The following is a 22,051-nucleotide window of genomic DNA, read 5'->3' as shown; positions in this document are numbered from 1 at the left end:
TGCAGGCCCTATCATCACATCCAGACGTCAACCCTGAACCACCATCTTGTGGAAATGGGCCTCCAGTGTTATCATGCTCCTCTGCTTGATAAATAATCTTATCAATAAAGCTGAAAAAATTCCTGGTTCAGCGCTCCAGTATTGCTGGGCATTTCTTTGAACCTTCCATCCCTGAGGAATACATTGGAACGCTCCCCCCCACAAGTGCCCTGAGTCTTGAATTTGTATCTGATTTAATTTTTTGATCATCATCTCTATTCCATTGATGATTACTGAACTCTATCCTAATAGATTTATTTTCTCATCATGAATAAGAAGAAAGGATTTGTCTTGCATCTTGAAAGTTTGATTAAACACATTTATGAGCAACCCCGAACTGACGGACTCGCCAAGCCTGTCGACGTTAGCTTTTGGTGAGATAGTTCTCTGGACCCTGAGACAGAAGGTTCTGCCCTTTAAGGACCGATTCTCAGCTGACACTCCAGTGCTGAACTAACAGAATGCTGATCCGTGCTACATGTCTGATCAAGCAGTCAACGCCCGATTAGATACGAACTTAGTTGTAGGAATAAATGGGTAGACTATTTTCTAACTGGTGGGAGGATTCAGAAATCGGAGTTGCTAAGTTGACTTGGGAGTGCCGGATTCCCAAATGATTTATTTGCAGACAAAATATGTAGGAAGGAACTGCAGATGCTGGTTTACACTGAAAAGGGACACACAATGCTGGAATAACTCAGCAGGCCAGGCAGCATCTCTGGATAGAAGGAATGGCTGACCTTTCAGCTCGAGTGAAGGAACTCGACCCAAAACGTCACCCATTCCTTCTCTCCATAGCTGGTCCAGCTGAGTTACTCCAGCATTTTGTACCCTTTTTAGGTTAATTTGCAGGTTGATTCGTTAATGTTAGCATTTATTTCAAGAGCATAAAAGCAGGGATGTAATGCAGAGGCTTCATAAGGCACTGGTCAGGTGGTATTTGCAACAGTTTGAACTGTTTTGGGCCCCATTTCTGAGCACATGTGCTGGTGCTGGAGAGGGTCCGGAGGACGTTTATGAGAATGGTCCCTGGGATGACTAGGTTACTATATGATGAGAGTTTGATGGCTCTGGGCCTGTACTCACTGGAGTTTAGAAGGATGAGGCGGGGGTGGGGGGGATATCATTGAAACTTACCGAATAGTGAAAAGCCTGGATAGAGTGGATGTGGAGCGTCTAGGACCAGAGGGCACAGGCTCAAATTAAAAGGAGATGAAGGGGTGCTTGATTAATAAGGATGTTAGGGTTTATGGGGAGAAGGCAGGAGAATGGAGTTGAGAGGGAAAGATAAAACAGCCATGATTGAATGACGGATTAGACTTTATGGTCCAAATGGGCTAATTCTGTTCCAATGTCTTATGAACTTATGAAACAACTTCCCTGCTGTTATCAGATTACTGAACAGACGGGCATAAAGGCACAATGGGTGGCACAATTGTGCAGTTGATAGATCTGCTCATTCACAGTGCCAGAGACCTGGGTTCAATCCTGACCTCTGTCTGTGTGGAGTTTGCACATTCTCCCTGTGACCGCGTGGATTTCTTCCGGGTACACCGGTTTCATTCCACATCCCAAAGACGTGTACGTTTGCAGGTTAACTGGCCTCTGTAACTTACCCCAAACATGTAGGAAGTGGATGAGAAAGTCTGCTAACATGGAACTAATGTGCTTATAAGGAACTGCAGATGCTGGAAAATCGAAGGTAGACAAAACTGCTGGAGAAACTCAGCGGGTGCAGCAGCATCTATAGAGCAAAGGAAATAGGCAACGTTTCGGGCCGAAACCCTTCTTCAGGCTGATGGAACTAGTGTGAATAGGTGATCCATGGCGTGTATTCGGTGGAACGAAGGCCCTGATTCCATTCTGTTTCTCCAAACTCTCATAAAATAAGGCGTTACTTTAGACTTTAGAGATACAACGATGAACATGCCCTGCCCTTGGCCCACTGAGTCCATGCTGACCAGCGATCGCCCCGTACACGAACACGATCCTACATCCTACAGACAATTTACAATTTTACCAAAGCCAACTAACCTAGAGACCTGTACGTCCTTGTAGTGTGGAGGAAACCGAAGCACCCGGGGGAGGACATACAAACTCCGTACAGACAGCACCCGTAGTCAGGAGCAAACCGGGTCTCTGGCACTAAGGCAGCAACTCTACCGCTGTGCCACTGTGCTACCCTTGTAGTCCTGACATCCCAGTCTACCTCCTTGTGTTCCTTGTACTTATTTTAAATCTGCACTTTGTCTGCAACTGTAATGCTTTAATGCTGCAATACCAGGACTTTATGGAGATGGTAGGTGCTGGTGCGGCATACTGACACTTCTAAAATGTTTTAAACTAATTTTTCAAATGTTTAATGTTACAGAATTTTTAATGTTACAAAAAGTAAAAATAAAACAGATTATGATTTAAACTAGGCGGTCAGGCCCTTAAACTGCTTAAGCAGCTGATGGAACCAGGACCGGCCATAGACACCAATAGCAAGGAAATATACGCGTACCAGCACCTTGTCATCTACATAAAGAGCATGTGGGACACTTATTCCGCACTATAATCTATTTCGGTTTGCACAACCTGTTGTACTTGTGTGCCACTTGTATGTAGACATAGTTTGCTTGAATAGCACGCCAACAATGTTTTCGCTTAGAATCGTAGTCACACAGCACGGATGCAGGCCCTTCGGCCCAACTTGCCCATGCCGACCGAGAAGCCTCATCTAATCTATTTCCACCTGCCCGCGTTTGGCGTTTATCTCTCGAAACATTTCCGATCCATCTACCTGTCTAAATGTATTTTAAACATTGTTGGAGTACCTGTTATAGTATAGTATTCTTATAGTACAGTTTAAAATGTTGTAATATTACTGGATGGTAATGAACCAGTGACAATAATAAACCAGTACCAATACTATAAATGGAGAACCCATTGGCATTCTGCAGTCAGCATATAATTTGTATTTTGAGGAGTCACACTTGGTGTGCTGCCCTTTACTTGACAACTTGGCCAGCACTGGTCAGCATTACAATACTGTTTGTCTCCACGTTCTGTGGGGACTAATATCAATTCCAGGTGAGGCAGAGGTTCACCTGCACCTCCTCCAACCTCATCGATCGCATCCGCTGTTCTAGGTGTCAACTGTTCTACATCGGTGAGACCCACCGCAGGCTTGGCGATCGCTTCGCCCAACACCTCCGCTCAGTTCGCATTAACCAACCTGATCTCCCGGTGGCTCAGCACTTCAACTCCCCCTCCCATTCCGAATCCGACCTTTCTCTTCTAGGCCTCCTCCATGGCCAGAGCGAGTCCCACTGCAAATTGGAGGAGCAGCACCTCATATTTCACTTAGGTAGTTTACACCCCAGCGGTATGAACATTGACCTCCAATTTCAGATAGTCCCTCCTTCCTTCTCCCTTATTCCCCTCCCCTTCCCAGCTCTCCCACCGCCTACTGTCTCCGCCTCTTTTTCTCTTCTTCCCCCCCCCCCCCCCCCCCACCCCCACGTCAGTCTGAAGAAGGGACTCGACCCAAAACGTCACCTATTCCTTCGCTCCATAGATGCTGCCTCACCCGCTGAGTTCCTCCAGCGTTTTTGTCTATGTAAGGTCACTGACGTGCTCAAATCTCCAAAGTTTGACTTTATCTTGAGATGCACTGTGCTAATAAAAGATGCTGAAGGAGTACAAGTCTATCACTTTTATTATCAATAGTCTCTGACTTCCATTCTGCTTCATTCCAATTGCAAACCCTGCATGGGTTGTTAGTTTGCCTGTGAAGCCAACTGTTGAACTTCACCATTGAAAATCATGGAATGTAATTTATCACTTGGTGATGATGAAACACACTGGTGTGGAGCATTCAGACCTCTGTGATATCCACATATCTCTCATCTCTCTCCGTCCAGATGGACCATGATCCCAGGAACCCCGCCTACATCGCTTCTCAAGGACCACTTCCTGCCACGGTGGCTGATTTTTGGCAGGTAAGGAGCTTCATTTACATTTCAAAAAGCATTATAGTAAAAGTTAGGCAAACAGAACCTCAGTTAAAAAGCTGCAGGAACAAGGCACAGTTGACGTTGATATAATTACAGATCAATTAGGAAAAAAAGGCCTGATGGTTTTGTGGAATTTTGAGAAAGTACCTAATGGTTGAAGGATATGGGGATTGACCTTTGCAAGGGAATGGTAGAGAGAAGGGTGGAAGATGGAGAAAGGCTTAATGAAACCTCCTAGAAATGCTCAGAGCAGGAGGTGACAATGGTCAACCCCAGCTTGTGGTTACAAGAATAAGGGCCGTCATTTAAAACTGAGCTGCATGGAAGTTTTCTTCTCACAGTTGGGTGGTGAATCCATGGAAGGCTGTGGAGGCCGTCAATGGATATTTGTAAGGCAGAGATAGATAGATTCTTGATTAGTACGGGTGTCAGGGGTTATGTGGAGAAGGCTGGAGAATGGCGTTAGGAGGGAGAGATAGATCAGCCATGATTAAATGGTGGAGTGAACTTGATGGGCCGAATGGACTAATACTGTTCCTATCACTTATGACTTTTATGATCTCTGGAATTCCTTACTCTGGAAGATTGGGAGAAATGGATCGTTAGTGTTCTTTAAAGAGGGGGGAGATATATTTTTGAAGGATCAGGGAATTGAGGACAAAATGCATAGGAAGGCACTACAGACACTGTTGTACACCGAAAATAGAAACAAAATGTTGGACTAACTCAGCAGGTCAGGCAGCATCTCTGGAGAAAAGGAATAGCTGACATTTCGGGTCAGAATAAATGCGTCCTATGTGTCTATTTTAGGGCTTTGAGGTCTAGGGGGAACCGGTACAGAAGAAGAGTTGAGATCTGGGCAGATCAGCGTTATGGGACTTTATTTGTCACATGTACTGAGGTACAGTGGAATTCATTTTTGTGTTCGGTTCAGTGCAGGTATACTGTACAGAAGCACTTAGATACATCTTAGAGAAGCATCTCAGATACAGTACAAGTGTATAGCAGTAGTACACTGAGGCATTATGCAGGGTTGTCAGTTTGGTGCCATTTTCAAGTCCCAGTTGTTGGAAGTGCAGTGTTCTTGGCCTGACCATGAAGGTCTGTTGTCCTGGTGGCGTTGCGAGTTCGGCCTGGCCAAGCGAAGCCATTAATGTTCTCCATCGCTGCTCCACCGCTGTAGGTCGCAGCTGTGATCATGTTGAATAAAGGGCCAAGCTGGAAACATAGAACTATAGAACATAGAAAATAGGTGCAGGAGTAGGCCATTCGGCCCTTCGAGCCAGCACCACCATTCAATATGATCATGGCTGATCATCCAACTCGGTATCCTGTACCTGCCTTCTCTCCATACCCCCTGAGCCACAAGGGCCACATCCAACTCCCTCTTACATACAGTATAGCCAATGTATTGGCCTCAACTACCTTCTGTGGCAGAGAGTTCCAGAGATTCACCACTCTCTGTGTGAAAAAAGTTCTTCTCATCTCGGTTTTAAAGGATTTCCCCCTTATCCTTAAGCTGTGGCCCCTTGTTCTGGACTTCCCCAACATCGGGAACAATCTTCCTGCATCTAGCCTGTCCAACCCCTTAAGAATGTTGTAAGTTTCTATAAGAGGGGCCGAGTGGCCTACTCCTCCTCTAACGTTCCAATGGTCTTATGTTCTTCCTGACCCTCAGTTCCATTGACCTCAATGCAGAGCACGTGTGGCCAAACCAGAACCCTTCCCCTTGGTTTTCTCGTGTCAGAAATCTCCACATGTCACTGGAAACACAGGAGTCTCAACATTCATTACTTTCCCTCAAAATTTAACTGAACCCAGTTCAGCCGTCCTTGTTGAAAAGAAACAGAGTGATGACATTCAAGCACTTTATAACTATCATAGCTTGGGTAAAACATGGAACACAGAACAGTACAACATAGTAACAGGCCCTCCAGCCCACAATGTCTGTACCAAACATGATGCCAAGCCAAACTAATACGTTTGTAAGTTCCAGGAGCATAATTCGGCCATTCGGCCCATCAAGTCTACTCCACCACTCATTCACGGCTGATCTATCTTTCCGCCTCAACCCCATTCTCCTGCCTTCGCCCCATAACCCCTGACACCATAGTTGGCACCATAGGCCTTTTAAGTCACAAACCAAGTGATAATTTTAAACCATAAAACTATGGTTTACTAATCAAGAACCTGTCATTCTTCACCTTAAAAATATCCCATTGATTTGGCCTCCACAGCCGTCTATGGCAAATAATTCATGGATTCACCACCTTTTAACTGAAGAAATTCCTTCTCATCTCCTTTCTGAAAATACGTCCTTTTATTCTGAGACTATGGCCTCTGGTCCTGGACTCTCCCACTAGTGGAAACATCCTCTCCACATTCACTCTATCACAGCCTTTCACTATTCGGTATGTTTCAATGAGGTACCCCCTCATCCTTCTAAAATCCAGTGACTACAGCCACAGTAATCTCATGTGCTTGCACATGATCCATATCCCTCCCATTCCGGATGGGTCAAGTTTCACTCTGAAAGATTTCTGAATGCCCTCGTCAAAAGATTTTTCCAAAATCACCAAGCACTTTAATGAAGCTTCCAAATCTTTCCCTCCAGAATACTGCACAAAGTTGGAATGGCCTATATTAACATCCCTTTGGACTGCAGACAAAAATAACCAATGCCGCCTCTGTTGATTACAATTGTTGTATTTTTATTGCTGTCATAAAAAAAAAGTATTTATTTTCATTTTGATTATGGCTTCTGCGATCCTTGTATCAATTTTATGGAAAGTGAAATAAATTACTTTTCTTGCATTAGGATTGAGAATGAGCCTTTTGTCTTAAGTGCTAGTGTAAACAGAACATGGTGTTCCTGAGAAAAATATATTTATAAAAATCGTGTTGTAATACTTAATGATCTCCAATGCAGTTACTCTTAGAGTAAAGAATTAAATTTAGCACAAAGTGAAATAGCCAGAGGGTGGTTGATCTGTGGCATTCATTGCTTCAGATGGTGGTGGAGGACAAGTCATTGGGTATTTTTCAAAGATTCAATGGTGCTGTTACTGTCACATGTGCAAACGCACATTGAAATTATTTTCTTCCATGCAGTGCAGTAAAGTATTCCCATATCCAAGCACATCCCTAGTTTGCAAAGTGTACAGAAATAGACTATTGGGTTTGCATGCAAGAGGCACCATATTTTGGCACCAGTTTCAAAGTCCAGTCCATGCTCTAGTTCTAATGGGTGGTGCCCGATCCAGGCGAGTCCCAGGCTGCCTTCCAGCCAACACCTTCAAGCCGGAAAGGGTACAGAGAAGATTTACGAGGATGTTGCCAGGCCGAGAGAATCTGAGCTATAGGGAGAGGTTGAGTAGGCTGGGAATCTATTCCTTGAAGCGCAGGAGGATAAGGGGCGATTTTATAGAGGTGTATAAAATCATGAGACAAATAGATCGGGTGGATGCACAGAGTCTCTTGCCCAGAGTAGGTGATTCGAGGACCAGAGGACATACTGTGGGTTTAAGGTGAAGGAGAAAAGATTTAATGGAAATCTGAGATGTGACCTATTCACACAAAGGGTAGTGGGTGTATGGACAAGCTGTCATTTGAGGCTAGGACTTTCCCAACATTTAAGAAACAGTTAGACAGGTTTGGAGGGATGTAGACCTAACTCGGGCAGGTGGGACTAATGTAGCAGGACCTGTTAGCCGGTGTGGACGAATTGGGCAGAAGGGCCTGTTTCCACACTGTATCACTCTAAGAATCTATGACTTTACTTGGATGCAATATTTCTCTCCTTGCCCGTCCACCTTTGTGCCTTGGGGGCTCCGGCATTGACCTGGAGTTTCGAAAGTTGAGGGGGGACCTCATTGAAATTTACAGAATAATGAAAGGCATAGATAGAGTGGATGTTACCACTGGTAAAGGATGTTTGCTCTGGTGGGAGAGTCTAGAATCAGTCATAGCCTTAGAATTAAAGGGTGCTCTTTTAGAAAGGAAATGAGGAGGAACTTATTTTGTCAGAGGGTAGTGAATCCATGGAACTCATTATCACAGAGGGCTGTAGAGGCCAAGCCAGTGGATATTTTTAAGGCAGAGATGGACAAATTCTTGATTAGAACGGGTGTCAAAGGTTATGGGAAGAAGGTAGGAAAATGGGATTAGGAGGCAGAGATCAGCCATGATTGAATGGCGGAGTAGACTCGATGGGCTGAATGGCCTAGTGCTACTGCTATGACTTGTGAACTTGTGACCTTGAAGGCGTGTAGGCCAGACCCCAGTTCTCTCTCCTGCCGGCCTTGCTCCTCGCCAGTTGCCTCCGCCATCATCATCATCACCAGCTCCCGGTCCCTCTGGTCTTCTGGGGATGAGCAGGCTACGGCTTGGCGACCTCCTCCCTGTATGCCGCAGCCCGCCGAGGATTGATAGATTCTTGATCAGTAAGGGTGTCAAAGGTTACGAGGAGAAGTCAAGAGTACGGGGATGAGGGTAAAAAAATAGATAGGCCATGATCGAAAAGTGGAGCAAGCGGAGCAAAATGGTCGGATTCATGCAAGGAAAACATGAAAAAGAAATTTCCAATTCAATTGAAAGGAATTGAAGAACACATCAACCAACCTTCGCTTGCTGTGTGCTTGATTTCTGAATGTGACCCAGTGATAAGGTGTGATTATCCCCTCACGCCGTGAACGCAGTCTCTCACAACACAACGGCACAGCACTGGAGCGCTGCCTTACAGCTCCAGACATCCGGTTCGAATCTGACTACCGGTGCTGTCTGTACAGTTTGTACGTTCTCCCTGTAGACTGCGTGGGCTTTCCCCGGGTGCCCCGGTTTCCTCCCACATTCCAAAGACGTGCAGGTTTGTGGGTCAATTGGTTCCTGTAAATTGTCCCTAGCGTGTGGGCGATCGTCGGCCGGCACGGACTGGGTTGGCCAAAGGGCTTATTTCCACACTGTGTCTCTAAACTAAACTAATCTTCTGCTTTCCATCAGATGGTTTGGGAGAACGGCTGTGTGGTTATCGTCATGCTGACACCCTTAACGGAAAATGGAGTCAAGCAATGCCACCATTATTGGCCAGACGAAGGTTCAAACCTCTATCACATCTATGAGGTAAGGTGCAGCTCCTTGCAGTGTGTGTAACTCGCTGAAGAACAGAACTTCACTTATTCAGTCTGTGACTCTTAACACCCACAGTAACAAATATTAAAAATGAACTGAACGCAATGTCCTGGAATAACTCAGCAAGTTAGGCGGCATCTGTTGAGGGAATGGATAGGTGACGTTTCAGGTTGGGACCCTTCTCCGGTCTCAGAAAAATGAACTGTTTACGGGCCTAACTTAATCTGCAACTTTTCTGCCTTTTCCTTCACACTAATTTATCCACGACGAGGGTATCTATCTATATATTATGTTAACTCGCTGGTTTAGCACCAAATTTCTCAGAGAACCATCGTGGCGATTTGACACAAAAAGCTGGAGTAACTCAGCGGGTCAGGCAGCATCTCTGGAGAAAAGGAATAGATGACGTTTCGGGTCAAGACCCTTCTTCAGACTCACAGACTTTTCAGACTGACTCTTGTTTTAATCTTCACATTGTTGCTTCATGTTCACATTTTACATTGTTGAATCAGCCCTATCATGTTAGCAGAATCTTAAACGCACAGCCATGATCTCAGTCACCACCTAGTGTCCTATCCATAACCACCCTTGTAACCATCCTGATCAAGGAATTAAACCAGCACCTTATAATAAGTCATGGAGTCACAGTGTTATAATCAAAATGTAATTGCACTAAAGGAAACAAAAACTAAATGGAGGATAAACGATAAATAGAGGATTTAGGAACGGCTCTGAAGAAGGGTCTTGACCCAAAATGCCAACTATCCATGTTCTTTGCGTCTTTTTTAGAAGATCTAGGAATTGGTTAAATGCCTCTGGGATGAATGGAATATTTAACTAAACTGAAACAAAAAACTGAACGATCTTTAATTCACCGTTAAACCTCTGAAATGGTTACTAAAAACTACTTGATGAAGCAAGGTTTTGCCGTAAAGTTTGGCAGAGAGGCCAATAATGTGAAATTAGAAAGTTAAGTGAAGTTATGGGAGAAAGGAGATGGTAAAATTCCCTAAGAAATCCCTAAGAAATCTGGCTCCAGGCCATCTCTGCATAAATCCCATCATTGTGCATGAGTTAGAATGAAGGGGGCTGCAGCATACAAGCCTGGATGCAAGTTGAATGGAAGTGATGTTAATCTGTTGCATTCTGTTGCATCGTGTGGTGCTGCCGTTTCTGCTCACAGCCGATTGCATCCACTGGGTTGTTCCTGCTCTATCTCCAGTGCTGCTACTCTCCTCACTCAAGATCTTGGGAGTCAGGTTGGAAAGCGTGGTAGCACGTTGCAAGACTTGAATAAACCTGCAGCTTCCACACATGTCCTGCGCGCCACCCTCTGAAGGCCATCTTGAGATGGTTGTTGTCTATACGCAACTGTCTCACTTCTTGGGTGGCACAGCGATGCAGCGGTGGAGCAGCTGCCTTACAGAACCAGAGGCACGGGTTCGATCCTGACTACGGGTGCTGTCTATACAGAGGTTGTACGTTCTCCCTGTTAACGGCTGGGTTTTTTCCAGGTATATTAATGATCTGGATGAGGGAATTGAAGGCAATATCTCCAAGTTTGCGGATGACACTAAGCTGGGGGGCAGTGTTAGCTGTGAGGAGGATGCTAGGAGACTGCAAGGGACTTGGATAGGCTGGGTGAGTGGGCAAATGTTTGGCAGATGCAGTATAATGTGGATAAATGTCAGGTTATCCATTTTGGTGGCAAAAACGGGAAAGCAGATTATTATCTAAACGGTGGCCGACTAGGAAAAGGGGAGATGCAGCGAGACCTGGGTGTCATGGTACACCAGTCATTGAAAGTAGGCATGCAGGTGCAGCAGGCAGTGAAGAAAGCAAGTGGTATGTTAGCTTTCATAGCAAAAGGATTTGAGTATAGGAGCAGGGAGGTTCTACTGCAGTTGTACAGGGTCTTGGTGAGACCACACCTGGAGTATTGCATACAGTTTTGGTCTCCTAATCTGAGGAAGGACATTATTGCCATAGAGGGAGTGCAGAGAAGGTTCACCAGACTGATTCCTGGGATGTCAGGACTGTCTTATGAAGAAAGACTGGATAGACTTGGTTTATACTCTCTAGAATTTAGGAGATTGAGAGGGGATCTTATAGAAACTTACAAAATTCTTAAGGGGTTGGACAGGCTAGATGCAGGAAGATTGCTCCCGATGTTGGGGAAGTCCAGGACAAGGGGTCACAGCTTAAGGATAAGGGAGAAATCCTTTAAAACCAAGATGAGAAGAAAGTTTTTCACACAGAGAGTGGTGAATTTCTGGAACTCTCTGCCGCAGAAGGTAGTCGAGGCCAGTTCATTGGCTATATTTAAGAGGGAGTTAGATGTGGCCCTTGTGGCTAAAGGGATCAGAGGGTATGGAGAGAAGGCAGGTACAGGATACTGAGTTGGATGATCAGCCATGATCATGTTGAATGGCGGTGCAGGCTCGAAGGGCCGAATGGCCTACTCCTGCACCTAATTTCTATGTTTCTATGTTCCAAAGACCCGCAGTTTTCTAATTGGCCTCTGTAAATTGTCCCTAGTGTGCAGGATAGAACTAGTGTATAGGTGATTGTTGGTCTGCATGGACCCAGTGACCCAAAGGGCCTGTTTCCACTCTGTATCTCTAAACTAAAACTAAACTAGTGCATTTTGTAGGTGGCACACAATCTAGCCACAGTGCACTGGTGGGATTCAATGGTTATGGATAGATTGGATGACCGTTAAGTCAGCTACTTTGCTCTGGAAGATGCGAGGAAAGTTGACAATGATCCGTTAAACTCTTAACTCCTGTAGATGGCTAGGATTATGAGTTGCAGAGATTTTATGGAGAGCAGGGCATGAACTCAGGGCAGTGAGAGCATATTGCCTATTCTATCAGGTGAATTTAGAAGGAGGTTTTTGTTACTGGGATGAGAGACATCAGTGCAGAGGGCTGAGGGTGGAAAACTGCAAAGATATTTTGATGAGAGATAAGATGGGTGATGCCAAATTAAACTATTTTTTTCTGTCAGCATGTGATATCTATCCCTCTAATCCCAGCATATCCATGTGCCTATCTAAAAATCTCTCACCCTCTCTACTTCAATAGACCAGTTTCATCATATCAGTTCGGAATCGACATACATTTTGTTTTCTATCTGTAGACTTTAGACTTCAGAGATACAGCGCGGAAACAAGCCTTTCGGCCCACCGAGACCGCACCTCGCAGTGATCACCCAGCCCTATCCTGCACACAAGGGACAATTTATAATTTTGCAGAAGCTAATTAATCTACAAAACTGCACGTCTTTGGAATGTGAGAGGAAACCAGAGCACCCGGGGAAAGCCCACGCGGTCACAGAGTGAAAGTATAAACCATGTATAGTTGGTTATCCTGACAGCACCGGTAGTCAGGATTGAACTTGGGTCTCTGGCGCTGTAAGGCAGCAATTCTAAGGCCACCCTCTCACATCAGAGGTGTCTGGATCCCGAAAATAAATGATAATGAAAATCTAACCTCTGTAGCCTTGGCCCCACAATTAACATGAGATTTTCAAGCGACTGATCTGCTAAGCCACACCCTTGCCTCCACATGCAATACCCCACTCTCAGTTTAACCCCAATTTGTACTCTCCGAAGACAAGGAACCAGAATATAATGGGTGCAATGGACATCAAGTCATTACATGCATCATAGTCCTCACCTAACCTGACCACACCACATAGCCCAAGAAATGAGAATTTAAAAAAATGCAGATTCAGGAAATCTGAATTAAAAATAGAAAATATTGTAAACACACGCCAGTTCGGCAGTATCTGTGGACAAAGGAACAGTGGACATTTTAGTGTACAGTGTTGGAAGGAACTTCACATGCTGGTTTAAACCAAAGATAGGCACAAAAAGTGAAGTTTCGGGTCGAGACCCTTCTTCAGGCATTATAGGTCCAGAACCTGACAACAAAGATTCCCAGAGCTAAAACATTAATTCATGTTTAGGAACAGAATTAGACTGTTCGGCTCATTGAGTCTACTTTGCTATCCAATCATGGCTGATCTATATTTCTCTATTCGCCCCATTCTCCTGCCTTCTCCCCATAACCTTTGATAGCCTTGCTAATCAAGAATCTGTCGATCTCCACTGTAATGACTTGGCCTCCACAGTCATATGTGGCAAAGATTTCCACAGATTCACCTCCCATTGACTAAAGTCGTTCCTCATCTCCTTTCCAAAGGCATGTCCTTTTATTCTCCAGTTTCCATAGATGCTGCCCATTTAGTCCTATTCTGTCTGAAATGCCTACTTTTCCAAGATCCCCCATGATAACCATATAACCATATAACAATTACAGCACGGAAACAGGCCATCTCGGCCCTACAAGTCCGTGCCGAACAACTTTTTTCCCTTAGTCTCACCTGCCTGCACTCATACCATAACCCTCCATTCCCTTCTCATCCATATGCTTATCCAATTTATTTTAAAATGATACCAACGAACCTGCCTCCACCACTTCCACTGGAAGCTCATTCCACACCGCTACCACTCTCTGAGTAAAGAAGTTCCCCCTCATGGTACCCCTAAACTTATGTCCCTTAACTCTGAAGTCATGTCCTCTTGTTTGAATCTTTCCTATTCTCAAAGGGAAAAGCTTGTCCACATCAACTCTGTCTATCCCTCTCATCATTTTAAAGACCTCTATCAAGTCCCCCCTTAACCTTCTGCTCTCCAGAGAATAAAGACCTAACTTATTCAACCTTTCTCTGTAACTTAGTTGTTTAAACTCAGGCAACATTCTAGTAAATCTCCTCTAGTAAATCTCCTCTGTGATAGCAAAGAAAATCTTTGGCTCCCTTACTTCAATGCAAACCCGTCTTTTCAAACCTGTGACTCCTCCAGTCTCATCTCCAACCATGGGTATGAAAGCTGATGGGCAACTTTGATAATAACTGGATGACTGGAGGTCTCCACACTATAGGCAGGATACCAATGTACTTGAGAGAGTGCAAAGAAGATTCAACAGGATGTGCTGAGTTTGCCTTTGGGGCTTCTGATCGAGGTGTACACAATTAGGAGGGATTATAGTGAGGGACAGTGGTTAGGTTACATAGCAGAGGTGTTTGAAGCCTCAGGTCATAGGTTTAAAGTAATGGGGAAGGGCTTTAATGGGAAACTAAGGAAGATTTGTTTTCACTCAGAGGGGGGAAAAATGTTATAGGAATCTGCGGGGTACCGTTTTCACAAAAAGGATGGTAGGTGTATGGAACGAACTGCCAGAGGAGGTAGATAAACCAGGTACTATCGCAACATTTAGGAAGCATTTAGGCAGGTACATGGATAGGATAGGTTTAGAGGGATATGGGCCAAACACAGGCAGGTGGGACTAATGTAAATGGGACATGTTGGTCTGAGTGGACATGTTGGATCGAATGGCCTGTTTCCACAGTGTCTGACTATGACTTTCTATCGCTCTATGAGATTGAAATCTGAAATGCACTTCCTGTGGAAGTGTAGGACTTCCTGATATGTATCCCGGTAACTAACAACATTTAAGAGATACGTATCTGGACACATATTTGGATTTCAAAGCCATACAAGGCATGGACCAAGTTCAGGTAAATGGGATTAGTATAGACGGGTACTTAATAGTCGACCTGGGCATGCTGGGACAAAGGATCTATTTCTGTGCTGTATCACTCTATGACTCTACTGTTAGCACAGTGAAAGTGCAATCAGTGCAGGAAAGAACTGCAGATCCTGGTCTTGATATCAGTCAGTCTTTATATTTTCATGAAAGCAATGGCATTGGAATAGTATATATTATATATTTAAACTCTCTGCTACAGAAGACAGTGGAGGCCAATTCACTGGATGTTTTCAAGAGAGAGCTAGATTTAGCTCTTAGGACTAACGAAATCAAGTGATATGGGGAAAAAGCAGGAACGGGGTACTGATTTTGGATGATGAGTCATGATCATATTGAATGGCGGTGCTGGCTCGTAGGGCCGAATGGCCTGCACCTATTTTTCCATGTTTGTATGACAAGATCATTAACGGTAGGTTTTGGTAGATGAATTAAAGCAATTACAGTGGATGATTCAAAGACCGGGAGGCACAGATTTAAAATCCTGGGCAGGTGCTATAAAAAGAACGTGAAGGAAAGCAATCACTCAAAGAGAACAGTTATGATCTGGAAGTCATTGCGTGAAGGGACGGTGGAGGCAGAATCAATCTGGCCTTTCAAACGTGAATTACACGGGCATTTGAGATAAAATAATTAGCAGGGCTACGGGTAAAAGCAGCGTGATGAAATCAATGGGAATGTTTAACTCGGAGACAAAACGGACTCAAGGAAAGGCAGCACAGCGGTGCAGATGGACAGAAAGAATGAATGACGGGTCGACCCAAAATGTTGACTGTCTCGCTGAGGTACTCCAGCATTTAGTGTCTATCTTCGGTTTAAACCAGCATCTGCACTTCCTTCCTACACATGGAAATACAGAACATGTTTCTAGTATACAGCAACAAATTCAGCAAAAAATGGCTTTACTCTGTGAATGTTAGAATGATGCCAGTAGTTGGGGCAGCATGGTGGTGCAGCGGTAGAGTTGCTGCCTTACAGTGCCGGAGACCCAAGTTTGATCCCGACCTCGGCTGCTCTCTATATGGAGTTTGCACGTTCTCCCTGCGACCACGTGGGATTTCCGGTTTCTTCCACATGCCATTGCAGGCTAATTGGCTTCTGTAAACTGTCCCTAGTGTGTAGGATAAAACTAGTGTACGGGTGATCGCTGGACAGCATTGACTTGTGTGGGCTGAAGGGTCTGTTTCCATGCTGTATCTGTTTAAATAAAAACTAGTTGAGGCAAATAAAATGGACCTGCAGGAGGGGAAAACAGATAGATACAGAAAACACAGAGGGATATGTTGATGTGATGAGATGTCATGTTAGGAGGAAGCTAGTTTAGTATTATTTAGTTTAGAAATACAGCGTGGAAATAGGCCCTGAGTCCCAGCATGGGCGCGCTGACCAGCGATCACCCCGACAACTAGCACTATCCTACACACACTAGGGACAATTTACAATTATCCTGAGCCAATTAACCTACACACCTGTACGTCTTTGGAATGTAGGAGGAATCCGGAGCTCCTTGAGAAAACCCACGTGGTCATGGGGAGAACGTACAAACTCCGTCCAGACAGCACTTGTAGTCAGCACTTGTAAACCAGGTCGCTGGCGCTGTAAGGGAGCAGCTCTACCGCTGGGCCACCGTGCCGTGTTAGTGTGCACCATGAGGCTGAATTACCCACTCATCTGTGAACAGCTTGATTGTATTCATGTATAGTCTTTTCATCAACTGCATAGAGAAGGAATGAGTGGGTGACGTTTCGGGTCGAGACCCTTCCTCGTTTGTCCTCCCCCAATTCTGCCATTTAAAGGTGCCCTCCCCTAAATCCTCATTTACAGGTGCCCTCCCCTAATTCCCCCATTTACAGGTGCCCTCCCCTAATTCCCCCATTTTTTTAAATTTTGTTGTACATGGTTCATGTTACAATGACAATAATGAAACTATTCTATTACAGGTGCCCTCCCCTAAATCCCCCATGTACAGGTGCCCTCCCCTAATCCCCCATTTACAGGTGCCCTCCCCTAAATCCCCCATTTAAAGATGCCCTCTCCTGAGATGAGAGAGAGAGGGGGGGGGTGGGTCAGAGAGGGTCAGATATAGAGGGTCAGAGTGATGGAGAGTGTCAGAGGAAGAAGAGGGTTGTATAAAAATGTATACAACTGCAATATGACCTCCCAACTTCTATACTTACTTTGGCTGATGAAGGCCAACGTGCCAAAAGCCTTTTTTGACCACCTTATCTACCTGCGACTCGACCTTCATGGAATTATGCTCTTGTACTAGATCCCTCTACTCTACAACACTACCCAGAAACCTACCATTTACCATGCCCTTGTTCGACATCCCAGGTTGGGGGTGATGATTGCTTGATAAGGGCTACATTGAAACACTGCTCAAGTATGGACTTGGGGTATGTGGGATTGTGTTCATCCTGGTGGAACCGCATCCCACCTCTCCATAATGGTCAAGTAAATGCCTGCACTCGCCATACAGGCGAGGTCAGAGAATCTCACAGCTGGATCCCGTGGAAAAGGATAGCTGCCTCCTTTGAGATGATGATAAAGAATCAGGGGCCACAGTCTTAGAATAAAGGGGAGGTCATTTACGACTGAGGTGAGAAAAAGCTTTTTCACCCAGAGAGTTGTGAATTTATGGAATTCCCTGCCACAGGAGGCCAAGTCACTGGATGGATTTAAGAGTCAGATAGAGCTCTAGGGGCTAGTGGAGTCAAGGGATATGTAGAGAAGGCAGCCACGGGTTATTGATAGGGGATGATCAGCCATGATCACAATGAATGGCGGTGCTGGCTCGAAGGGCTGAATGGCCTCCTCCTGCATCTATTTTCTATGTTTCTATGTTTTCATTGTATCTCAGTACATGTGACAAAACTGAACTAAACTAACCTGAACTGTTGCTGTACTGCGGACATCTTGGTGGCAACCCCTTTGGTTATGAAAGGTTTTGTCAACTTCAGGTCAACCTGGTCTCGGAGCACATCTGGTGCGAAGACTTCCTGGTGCGCAGCTTTTACCTCAAGAACCTCCAGACCAACGAGACCCGCACGGTGACGCAGTTCCACTTCCTAAGCTGGTTTGACCTGGCTGTGCCCTCGTCCACCCGCACCCTCCTGGACTTCCGCAGGTACAGCAGCCAGATGGGCCCCACTCCTTGTACATACCCCCCTGCATACCCCGTCCCACTGCCATGCACACACGTACACGCACACACACGTACACGCACACACACGTACACACATGCACACACACACACATACACGTACACACACACGTACACACACACACACGTATACACACACACACACACACACACACACGTACACACACACACACACACACACATGCACACACACACAAACATGTACACACGCACACGCACATACACACACATACGTATGCACACACACATGCACACGTACACACACACGCGCGTATATGTACATATACAAACACGTACACACACACACACACAGACACGCACACACACACGCACATATACACATACGTATGCACACACATATGCACACGTACACACACATGCGTGTACATGTACGTACACAAACACGTACACACACACATACACACACACGTGCACACACACACGTACACATACACACACACGTGGACACACACACACATACACACACACCTGCGCACATATATACACACACATATACACACATGTACACAACCATACATGTGCGCATACATGCACACACACATATGCACATACACACGTACGTGCACACGCACATCACACACACACATGTACACACACACGTACACATGCACATACACATGTAAAACACACAGGCATTCACACCCATTCCCACACATATACACATAGCCACACACTCGAGTACACACGACCTCACACATGTACACGCACACACACGCACACAAACATATACACATATACACACGTGCATTCACAAGTACACACACACACATGGTGTGTGCTAAAGCCACCACCTCGGCAACTTATCGGCCGTCCCTGCCGGTAGACTTTGTGCGTCAAGCACCAAAACGATTGACGTGGAGTCGGTTTTGGCGGATCTGGGCATTGGGGGAGACATTGACCGCCAAAGCACAAGTGGTGTCGCGGTGAAGAAGTCTGTCGTTCACAGCAGGGGCAGCTTCTTCCGACTGCAAATAGATGGCTGATACGTCAAATTTATTTATTCCGTGCCTCTAGAGGGAGCAAATTTACACTTTAAAGGCGACTGTGGGTCTAACACAGAACAAAAAAAGATTAACCAGAACGTGCGAAGGACTCTTTTAAATTTGAAATTCAGTTCGATGATGCCATCAGCCGATGTGTTTTCTTGCTGTGTGCCACGGAGTTTACTAACAGTGTTCACTCTTTAAAAACGGACAATCTCTTATGTCACCGGCTCATTTACAGTTGCCAGTGTCATTTTTGTGATGTTGCAGCTAGTAATATGAGCCCAGTTGCATAGTCACAAAAGTGATCATTGGAAACTGTGTCTCTGCAACAGGGAACAATGCGGGGGGAAAACAAATCCGCTCCTTGGCCTCTAACGACCTTTGGCCTTTGCTCGCCAGCGGTTTGCATGGCGTTCTCTCCCTTGAGCTGAAGTCTGGTTTGCATCGCTAATTGCTGTACGTTTTATTTTGTGTCGCTCTGCGTCGGTTGCGGGCAAGGTGCTGCTCTGTACAGAGAAGGCAGGTACGCGTGCAAAGCACACACACACACACACGCGCACGGGACTCGTGCAGCGCTCCGAGAGCCAAGATGTCAACGGCTTGTAAATGGAGTGGGTTTGGCAGCGGTGAACGTTGACAGTCAGGTGTTAATGGTCCAGGTTATAACGCTGCCTGTTTGAATTTAATCTCCTCTGTGTCGTTGCAGAAAAGTGAACAAGTGCTACAGGGGACGCTCCTGTCCGATAATCGTTCACTGCAGGCAAGTAACATCTCCTCTGTGATGTTTATTTTGGCCGGGACAGGGGTGGGGGCGGGAGGGAGCCACATCAACTTCAACTGACCCTGTGTACCGCGGAACAACTGTTATACTGTTGATTGAGGGACTGGTGGCTGTGTCTCCCCGCCCCCACACCCTGCAAAGAAATATCATTGAGAGGGATGATGGCAGCTGAATTCTTCAACTGACTGACATGGCGCTGACAGCAATTTTTGTTTCTATCCGACCTTCCCCCATTCCCCTCCCCCTCGCCTTTCCCCCTTTCTTACCATCGGCAGTGATGGGGCTGGAAGAACTGGGACCTACATTCTGATTGACATGGTTCTGAATAGGATGGGCAAAGGTGAGTCGATGGCTTCTTTTGTCGATTTCAAGCACGTTTATTAATATACATGTGTGTGGGTACGGGTACGTGTGTGTACATGTGTGTGGGTGTGTGTGAATGTGCGTGTGTGTATGTGTGTGCGCGTATGTGTATGTGTGTGTAGGTGTGTGTGTGCTCACGCGTATGTGCATACGTGTGTGTGTGCGTGTGTGGGTGTGTGTGAACGTGTGTGTTGTGTGTACATGTGTGTACGTGTGTGTGTGTGAATGATGGCGGCTGTTTTGTTTGGGAGACCACAGACAGATACATTCGAGAGATGGGACGGCACGGTGCAGCAGCCTTACAGCACCATAAACTCGGGTTGCATACTGACTCAAGGTGCTATCTGTATGGAGTTTGTACGTTCTCCCTGTGACTGCGTGTGTTTACTCAGGGTGCTCCGGTTTCCTCCCACATTCCAAAGACACGCAGGTTTGCAGGTTAATTGACCTGTAAAATTTCTCTCAACTGGGATAACATAGAACTAGTGATCAATGGTCGACACAATATAATACAATACAATACAATTGTATTTGTTGCATGCACCAACTAAGGTACAGTGAAATGAATTTGTCGTGCAGCAATGCAATTGATGTGGAATTGGTGAACAAACAAGCCTGTTTCCATGCTCCGGAGATGCTGCCTATCCCTTTGCGTTACTCCAGCACTTTGTGTCTATCTTCGGTTTAAACCAGCACCTGCAGTTCCTTCCCACACTAAACTAAACAAGAGGTGGATGGAATTCTCTTTGGAAGAGTAGGAAAGGAATATACCTGCTTTTGTACTAGTTTGGAAAATGTGGTCACATCTTGAGATCCTTGAGCTTGAAATGACTTCGTAGGCCGACTTTATTTTTTAAACGATACATTGAAGGTCTATTATTCACCTCTTTTGACCATACAATGTCAAGCTGCCTTTCAAACCGTGGGCTTAACGTTTGCACAATGCAGAGGAAGTCATGTGAAACTGGGCAGCAGGAAGATTTATCCAAATGGATCCACGCTAAACCCCCCCCGCCCCCCTATTCTATCACTGACCTCCGCTACTTTGGCCTGTAGTCCATGTGGTTTGAAACGCTCTGACCTATAGGCTTGTCTCCGGTTCGAATGGAGGGGTCAAAGGGCGGAGTGAGCATTGAACCCCCCGGTGAGCTGGGTCTTTCCCAGGCTGTCACACTGTGAGCCAAGCAAAGGCTTTGTTCTGAAAGGAATCTCGCCTTGCCTTCTATGGCCACGGCTCTCTTTGTCTGTGCTAAAGAAAAAAAATGTGAGGCCCAGCAGAAGAGATCCCAGTGTTGCGATCAAAGGCTAAAGTGGGGTTGTCGACCAGTAAATCTCTCGCGCCGGTCTTTTCGAACAAAAGCACGATGTATGTGCGAGTGTGGGACCAGGAGAATGTCTCTTGCTTCCCGACGGCAGAGTCAATAGTGGAGCTGAGAGGGAGCGCATTGATGGCCACGAGTGTTTGTGAAGCTGCTCTCTGGTGAAGGGGTATAAATCCAGTCACCTTGTCGAACGTGAGGGGGAGAAGGTCTGCAATGCAACCCGGTCTCAAGACTGAGATAGCAACTTATGTTTTGCTCGCCTTGTTGTAGCAAAGATCATGTTCAGCTGGAAAGGGTGCAGAGAAGATTTACGATGATGTTGCAAGGAGCTATAGAGGGGAGAGGTTGGGCAGGCTATGGTTTTATACCTCGGGGTGCAGGCGGATGAGGGATGATCTTATAGAGGTGTACAAGATCATGTAAGGAATGGGTCGGGTAAACGACAGAATCTTTTGCTCAGAGTAGGGGAATCGTGAACCAGAGGACATAAGTTTAAGGTAAGGGGGGGGGAAATGTAATAGGAACCAGAGGGGCAGTTGTTTTTTACATAAAGGGTGGTAGGTATATGGAACGGGCTGCCAGAGGAGGTAGTTGAGGCAGGTATTATCACAATGTTTAAAAAACATTTGGACA

At 45.6% G+C, this 22,051-nt stretch overlaps 1 protein-coding gene across 1 annotated transcript in view; it reads left to right on the top strand.

Annotated features, from left to right (window-relative positions):
• Positions 1-22,051, top strand: part of ptprn2 (protein tyrosine phosphatase receptor type N2) — a 724,318-nt gene that overhangs the window by 671,686 nt on the left and 30,581 nt on the right. The window contains exons 17-21 of the mRNA XM_055664540.1: positions 3,948-4,025; positions 9,039-9,158; positions 17,743-17,909; positions 19,659-19,712; positions 20,009-20,073. Coding sequence (XP_055520515.1) covers positions 3,948-4,025; positions 9,039-9,158; positions 17,743-17,909; positions 19,659-19,712; positions 20,009-20,073 — 484 coding nt within the window. The remainder of the gene's footprint in view (positions 1-3,947; positions 4,026-9,038; positions 9,159-17,742; positions 17,910-19,658; positions 19,713-20,008; positions 20,074-22,051) is intronic.

The sequence above is a fragment of the Leucoraja erinacea genome, chromosome 2, assembly GCF_028641065.1.
Source record: "Leucoraja erinacea ecotype New England chromosome 2, Leri_hhj_1, whole genome shotgun sequence".
Classification (NCBI taxonomy): Eukaryota; Metazoa; Chordata; class Chondrichthyes; order Rajiformes; family Rajidae; genus Leucoraja; species Leucoraja erinaceus.
Note: the sequence above shows the minus strand (reverse complement) of the source record. Positions and strands in the feature narration are given on the sequence as shown.